The 8,278-nt window shown below is 42.8% G+C and overlaps 2 protein-coding genes across 2 annotated transcripts; both read right to left on the reverse strand.

Annotated features, from left to right (window-relative positions):
* Positions 1–756: 756 nt before the first annotated feature.
* On the reverse strand, positions 757–2,634 carry cdk21 (cyclin-dependent kinase 21). The gene is made up of 7 exons (XM_047038176.1): positions 2,402–2,634; positions 2,129–2,261; positions 1,865–2,032; positions 1,498–1,607; positions 1,230–1,280; positions 958–1,090; positions 757–834 (listed from the first exon to the last, which is right to left on the reverse strand). The coding sequence occupies exons 1-7, from the start codon at positions 2,632–2,634 to the stop codon at positions 757–759; spliced, it is 906 nt and encodes a 301-aa protein (XP_046894132.1).
* Positions 2,635–3,103: 469 nt separating this feature from the next.
* retsat.2 (retinol saturase, tandem duplicate 2) lies at positions 3,104–7,865 on the reverse strand. Its single transcript, XM_047039080.1, has 11 exons — positions 7,633–7,865; positions 7,291–7,473; positions 6,818–7,059; positions 6,073–6,274; positions 5,682–5,879; positions 5,442–5,561; positions 5,168–5,306; positions 4,909–5,018; positions 4,467–4,636; positions 4,178–4,337; positions 3,104–4,029 (listed from the first exon to the last, which is right to left on the reverse strand). The coding sequence occupies exons 1-11, from the start codon at positions 7,790–7,792 to the stop codon at positions 3,881–3,883; spliced, it is 1,833 nt and encodes a 610-aa protein (XP_046895036.1). The 5' UTR covers positions 7,793–7,865; the 3' UTR covers positions 3,104–3,880.
* Positions 7,866–8,278: the final 413 nt, after the last annotated feature.

An 8,278-nucleotide genomic window follows, 5' to 3' on the forward strand; every position in this document is an offset into this window, starting at 1 on the left:
ACCTTTTTTACCTGGTTTTTACAAATAACATTTACATAAACTACAACTATTTTAAACAATAACAACAACAACAAAAATCTAAAATGTGTAGGGCACCTCATAACAAAAACACACCTTTCAAGTGAATATATACACAAACCTAGGAATGACAACCACCAGTCACTGACCCATAAAACCACTTACAATATCATACACTGGACGCACAAGAGAACAACAGATGGTGAAACAGAACAGAAGCTAAATAATATGACCTACTGTATGTGCACAGAGAAGTGTCAATGACTTGCAGTAGCTTGAGAATTGAATTAGTACAAGCAGCAATAGGTTTATCCCTAAAAAATTACTAAATTAAAGCACACATGAACAAATCAATGAACGATGCACTTTTGACGCCAAGTTTACAAGCACAATGTGTGGATTTGTTAGATCTAATTCATCTTCAGATAAGGCACAACATATAGGAACAAGAAACTAATTTACTGCACAGAAAATATGTTTTGGAATGACGCACTTGCCAGCTGACTGTCAACACTCAAACTATCATGCCATAAGAACCTTTTAGACTTTTTTCATACTCACTGTTTAAGATTTAGACATCCATGATGTTGAACACGTTTTTTTTAACCTTAATATTGTTTATTAAAAAATACCTTGACCCAGCTGGGTTAGATCTTGTGGCACAAGAGTTTTCAGTGACACGTAAGGGATGAGCACTTATTTTCTCCTCCCCGCGTCCTCCAGTGTTCTGGAACACGCTCAGGAGCCCAGCAGGAAGGGGTGGGTCAAAGCTCTGGAGGCTGAGATGCGATTGGTCGGCTTGAACGCTAGACACTGCTGCAGGACAGAGAGGGACTGCTTTATCGAGACTAGTGATAGAAACAACTGATTACCCCAGAAGGAAACGTAAGCAACATAACACATCATGGAGAAATAATGTTAAGCTTTAGGCATGCTCACAAAAAGAAGGTCATTATCTTCCTGGCCCAGAGTTGACAGCAGCTGGGTACAGGTGGCACCTGAGGCCAATTTAGGGGAGTAGGAGATGGGACTCTCCACTGGCCAGTCCTCCTCACTGGGCAAGCCTATCACCCTGGAGAACAGCCAAAACCACATTTAGACACCATTAACAGTATAACCCACAAACATTAACCACGTACATCTGGCTGTAATTATTACACATGTATTACAGTCTTCCAGGACGTAGAGGGACTGTGATACATAAGACTCACTCGAATATTTTCTGGAGCTGTTGCATCTCAGTGTATCCAGAAAACAGTGGTCTGTGAAATGTAAAATGCATGTTATATTTGCATACAACAGTGCACGTGTAAAGTGTGTTTCTCTAAATTATAGAGATAATAGAGAAAATAATGTATCCATAAACTCAAAAACGCTGGACCCACATCTGCCATATGGACACAGAGATTGAACTACCTCCTTCTCACCTTCAAAACCACCCCAAAAGCAGTCCCCCAAAAAACTGTGCTCTCTCCGTACCTCAAGAGGAAGAGCTCCGCGAAGATGCAGCCTGCGCTCCACATGTCCACGGAGGTCATGTAGCTGGAGCGAAGCAGCACCTCAGGGGCTCTGTACCACAGGGTCACCACCTGGAGACCAGGGAGGAACACCAGGGAGGAACATCAGGGAGGAACATCAGGGAGGAACATCAGGAAGTTCACTTGGGTGATAAGTTCCTCCGGTCACCATCTTACAAAGATATGTTTACAATAAGGTTCACAAATAGGCCATTTGATACACTTGTTTATAGAAATAATACATGTATAATACAAAGTACTCCCACCCCATATGTACTATAACTCATGGGCACTCTTGTCAAGGGATTCACAGATGGACAAAGACTTACACAAGGGGTAAGGGCAATGTGATATGTGTAGATCCGTGCCATTCCAAAGTCAGCGATCTTGACTTCTCCAAGGCTGCTTATCAGGACGTTGTCTGGCTTCAGGTCTCGATGCACCAGCATGTTGACGTGCAGGAAGTCCAGCCCCTGCAGTAGCTGCCTCATCACATCCTGAAGAAAACAACATTTCAAGACAGGCTTGGTATAAGGTTTGTGGAGTCATTTGACAATAACTTTTGACATTGTGTGATAGGAAGAGCTCCACACCTTAATTTTGTCCAGGCTCAGACCAGTGTTGGGAACCTTGGCGAGAAATGCGGACAGGTCCTGATCAATGTACTCAAACACCAGCGTCAGGTCCATGCTCCTGCCCCGCATTACAGCTGACACATCCAACAGCCTGTCACAGAAAGGTCATCAAATGAATCAAGTAGTAACGACATCACTTTTGATCAATGCATTATTAATCCATGCATGACCCTATATCCAATCACATTGATTTGCGAACCACGTTAGTAATTAAGATTTGATCAAACTTACTTAACAATGTTGGAATGGTTGAAGTACTCGATTTTACGTAAGACGGCAACTTCGCGGATCATGAATGGCGGAATTCCACCATCAGGATCTTTTGGGATATTCAACTTCTTCACAGCAACCAGTCGCTGTTGATCTCTCACCTCTCTGGCCTTGTACACTTTTCCATAAGCGCCTTCCCCTATTTCTACGAGTATTTCGTAGTTCTGATTATCACAGCATGTGTTTACGTCCATAACTAGCTGAATTTGCTTATGAATTGAGCTAGTTTGAGAGTTTCCTTTGTCAATATGGATCTTGAACTCTCGTCAGTTCAACAGTTGACAGACCCTTCAGATAATGGTTCTAATAGTAGCTAGCTAGGCCTTTGCAGACAGGATCTCGATTAAGACAGGATGGCGTTAAAGTCAACACAGAAAATAGTTATCGTACGCTTTTCATGACACTAAAATTGTTTTAACCAGTTGGATATTAGGGCTCACTAATTAAGTTCAGAGGGCATGTAATAATTAAAAGAATACACGCCTTGTCCCCAACCTAGTCAGATCCCTCCGAAATTACATCGCATCATCGCTGCATGCATGCACCATCGATGTATAACGCGTGATGTCCTCGTGTTCGATGTGTACCTTATAAAAAAATATCCGGGCACAATGATGTCATCAAAGTGTCCTATCAAATTAGAGAAAACATCAGTCTTAAAAATAACATTTTATGCATTTATTTAACATGTTATGAATTATTTTTCATCAAATAATCTGTACCCACTCAGCCTTATTGAATATACAAATACATGTTATATAAAAAAGCATTTAGAGGATTCGCATTATGTTTTATTGACACATACGAACACAGTGCTTTATTCTTGCACATTAACCAGTTCCCCTGGTTCTCCTTCCCACACAAGCATGATCCCATTTCTGTAAAGGCACGTCAGTGGAGTAGAAAATGACTGCAGTCCGTTTGAAAATATACCACTAAAGAATTAGTCGTAGTCAGTCGTAACAACAATTGACACCTGTCCTATCATCAAAAGTGCATTTGAATTCTGAAAGATACCACCAATAGACAACTTACTTATTTGACAGTAGACTATAAAAACGGACAAACTGTAAATCTGTACGTTACATTTAGAATGCAAACATGTTCTGAGGCTTTCATTTAGCAAAGTATTTTCAACCAAAGTTTGTATTCTGCTAGTAATTCAATTTGATGTGAAAAGTCCCATTGCAATTGTAACATATTGTGATGTTATGCTACTGCTACAAATATTACAGGTAAAGATGAGTGAAATAAAATAACTGATTTGATGGCTTGTTATATTGCAAATGTATCTTAAAGTGAATGTGCTGGTTAGTTACACCCAGATTAAATACATGTCATTCCGATCACGCAGCGTCCTCCACCTTCTTACTCCACCCTCATTCCTCTTCACATTCATTGTTTCATGCTGATTTTCTGAGGCTACTGACGCCACTGGTTTTACTGCTCTTTCTTCATGTTGTCGACATTTTTGATCTTCTTGGCCAGGGCGATGGCGTCGAGGTGCAGGTTACGTTTGAGAATGACAGAACCACAGGTGAGCGCTCCAGCCAGGGCGCCAGCAAAGCCGCACACAAACACATCTTGTCCTGCGAATCAGACGCACACAGACAACTCAGATCCACAGCCATACCGCAAGTCAGACTCGAACTCTATCTAAATGAAGAGTGGAGCTATAAAAACGGTACGTCGAAAAGTCAAACACATTTTCAACAGAATCCCGAGACAGCGACTCACCTGTCAGGTAGAGATTCTTCAGTGGAGTCTGGGGTCTCACGGTGGCGTTGAGCTCGGCGCTGAAGCGGGCGGTGCCGTGATCGGCTCCGTAGATCTCACCGCGAGGGGCTCCTATGTAGTGCTGGTTTGTGATGGGGGTCCCAGCATCCACATACTCAATCTACCAGTTTTCAGATAAATGGAATAGAAGCGTCAAGACAGATTTTAGCCAGGTAACACAGTTCAGTTACTAGTAAAGCTACATAAAAAAAGTACAGACTGAACCTGATGCATCAAGGCTTTTTACTACCTTGTCCCTGTTGATCTTTGGGAAGACGCCCATCACCACTTCCAGGATGGAGTCGATGAAAGCCTGCTTCACCTCCTTGTAATCACCCCCTCGATTAGTCACCTTGTCATCTTTCCACTCCTCAAACCACTCATAGTTGGCAAAGCTCACTAGGCTTAGAGTGGACTTGCCTAACCAAAGACAGAAGCATTGGAGAGCGAGGTTGACGAGGATAGGTTCCCGGGAATAAACATCGAACTAGCACAAAAAGGACATTTAGTCTTTTAGTTTTTTGTCATTGAGCAGACACTCTTATCCAGAGCGACTTACAGTAGGTACAGGGAAGTGCCTTGCCCAAAGACAAACCGTCATTATGCACAGCCGGGAATCGAACCGGCAACCTTCTGAGTAATAGCAAGATTCCCTAACCGCTCAGCCATCTGACTCCTTAGGACACACGTACCTGGTGACCTTGAATCCCACGTAGGGTCTTTAGCAGACGGAGAGGCCACAAAGAGGAGAGGTACACTTTGAGCTGACTCCTCTCTCTTTCCCTTGAAGTACGAGTCGACCCTGTAAACAGGGAGGGGTTAGTATCCTTATGTTTTAGCACAGCTATATGCTCTCTCTCTTCCAAGTCCCCTAGACACTTGTACTGACCTGATATATGTATACAGAAAAGTGAAAGTTCAACCAAACGACTAATGACAAAAATAACATACAGTTCATCAACGTTGTTCTCTGTGAAGATCCAGTAGTTGTCTGCTTTCAGACCCAGCTCTTCCTTGGTTCCATCCAATCCCAAGAAGATACTCAGACCTCCCTCTCCATTCTTCATCATACTAAGCTGCTTCTGGATAGCTGCAGAAATCACATAACCAACTATCATCTTACAAAATAGTAATTTGCTTCTCGCGGGCTTTCTTCTTTACCCATATTGGACTCAGGCAATAGAAAGCCTGAGTGAAATGGACCGCATTCTGTTTCCTTGCATACCCGGGTTAGCTTGAAGCTCTTTGGGCAGCAGCTTCTGGTAGGTGTTGAAGATACCAGCGTTTGAGATGACCATAGGGGCATGTACATGCACCTCCTCTTTGCCCTTCATCACACTTACACCTACAACCCAAGGAAAAGCATTGGGAACTGCTCTCTAGAAACAGAACGATCGTCACACTCAAAACATAGCAGGTTTATGAATAAGCTTTAAAAAAAAAAAAAAAAAAAGCTGATATTTACCACAAGCTTCATTTGCGTCGTTGAACAGAATGCGGTTGACCGGAGCACGGACTAAAACGGCTCCCCCTGCTTTCTCAATGATGGGGATCATGTGGTAGCCCAACTCACTGGCGCCTCCTATTGGGTACCAGGCCCCATGGAGGTAGTGGCAGACAAGCAGGCTGTGCATCGAAAAACTGGCATCTTTGGGCATGTTACCTGGCAACACACAGAATATAGAAATTCAAGACCAAAACTTGCAACACCTCTATATTACTATAATACTCTATAGTACCAGAACATTTACATGCAGTTCAAACCAAAACTGCAACATTAATGACTTCTATCCACACAGCAAAAATGGTGGTGACCGGTGGTGTTTCTTAAGCGCACACTGTACATATCAACCTACCGTATGTGCCGAAGAGGTAGCAAAAAACGGCTCTGAGATCCTCGTTTTCAGTCAGTTCATTGACCACCTTTGTTAGACTGCGTGACGCCATTTTAAAGAAGAAAGACAGACGATTGGCTAAGCCTGTGTACACCAAGAAATTAGCCAATGGGAGAGGTATGATCTTCAACAAAGGCATGAGCCAAACACTGCGCCCTGCTTTCTGTGAACAGAAGACACAGACAGGTGTGAAAGTCAGACATGACACAAAAAAAGCGAAGAGATAATTAGTATTTTTTTAGGACCCAATCTTTCTACAGGTATCAACAATCAGATTAATTCAGTACCTGTAGGCTATGTCTAATTCTATTCATATGTTACGGAAACCTGATTCATGATGGTTTATTGCAAACTGCTGAGATAAAGTGTAATGTCTCCTTGATCTGATAAACTTGTTGGACATTAATGTCCACCCTTCCAGAAAGATTGCACATTCAGTCTTGAGACATCAAACATTAGGACACTGCTTCCTACTGGGATAATGGTGACACAACCGCATCGGACCACAGACTGTGACCTTCATGCCAAAGTACAGATAGATATGAAGGAAGTAAAGATTTTTTTAGCAGACATGAGTCACTATCAGTATTCCCACTGCCAATAAAGCTCATGGTCCTGTTTGAAGCCTCAGTAATGATTAGGTTCACTGAGAAAATCAGAAGACTCTCTCCAGCTAAACTAATCTGATCATGATGTAACAACACACCTTGACTAGTCTCATGTACTCATCGATGGCCTTCTCTTCCCCTGGAAAGCACTTCTTTAGCTCTTGAGGGAAGCGGTCCCTGCCACTGTAGATAGGGTAGACGCGCCTATTGTCAGCTGGGCCGATTACCACCTGGTCAAAGGGGTTCTCCAGGGGCTCCCATTGCAGCTGGCCATTGGTCAGCTGGTCCAGCATGCAGCGGAAAGGCTTATGCTCCAACAGGTCACCAATATAGTGGATACCTGTGTGGGGAAGACAGCGATAGTGTTAGCATTGTCAGAGCTAGGACAGTGACAGGACTAGATGAAAGGCTTATACAGCCTAAAGACAGCCATTCTGGTAACCTTAAGAATAATATCTGATACTGTACTGTAACATCCCAGAGAGTGTTAATAACTGTTTCTTCACAATCAGTCATCTTCTGATTCTTAAGATCTGTTGTAAATCGCAGGGCAGGTGCCATCGTGTCTTACCGACGTCAAACTCGAAGCCTTTCTCTGTGAACGTGTGACAGCATCCCCCAGCCCTGTCATGCTGTTCCAGGACCAGGACTCTCTTCCCAACTTTAGCGAGCATCACTGCCAGCCCAAGACCACCTATTCCACTGCCAATGACGATGGCATCTAGGTTCTCTGGTACTTTGCTGGTTAAGAAACCTGAAAAATAGGAAATAATTCAATAGGCAATATTATTCAGATTGTAAATCAATCTTCACCCGAAATAAATACTTAGGGTGCAACAGGTAAAATACGGCTCTATATAAAACATTTGATCCTATCCAAATGTTTGAATTGGTTTAAATACTGTCACTTTACCTTGTTTAAGAACTTTATTTTTCTCCTTCTTGTCAGTGACCAGTGGTTTCAGCGGTTCACGCGTATCGATATCGAAAGGATTCGGTCCTGAATTTCCAAATACATATTTTAAAAGGAATGCAACAAGACTTGCACAAAATACAGCTACGGCGATCCACATTGTGCATGAGGTCGTGCACTGACTAAACTATGCCAAAGTGTAATCACTTCCTCGTTGTACTGTACTAGGAAGGACTTGGTCAACCTACATGGCAGTTGAACTCCATCCATGCTTGACTGACAACAAACTCAGCCAATTGCAGAGATATCGTTCGTCCCACGTCAGGCAAATTCATCCAAAGTCAGCTGATAAACACGCCCACTTCAAGACCAGGGGAAAACGCCCACCTACAATCGCACGTACCAACACAGCCATTATTTTCGCTCCAGCGGTCAAAGCAACGGTCAAATATGAGAAAATTGTTCACCGCAGAACGTTGGGTAGCCCCATTCAAGTGAATGGAGCATTCTACAGCGTTAAGAAGAGCCGTGTAATAATATAAATAAAATACGTGAACTCGCAACTTTTATCCGGGATATAGGCTCTACTCGAAACCACTGCAACTACTAATACTAATATTTCGGAGCAACTCCCTTAAAAACAGAG

This window comes from Hypomesus transpacificus, chromosome 17 (assembly GCF_021917145.1).
Source record: "Hypomesus transpacificus isolate Combined female chromosome 17, fHypTra1, whole genome shotgun sequence".
In the NCBI taxonomy this organism is placed as follows: Eukaryota; Metazoa; Chordata; class Actinopteri; order Osmeriformes; family Osmeridae; genus Hypomesus; species Hypomesus transpacificus.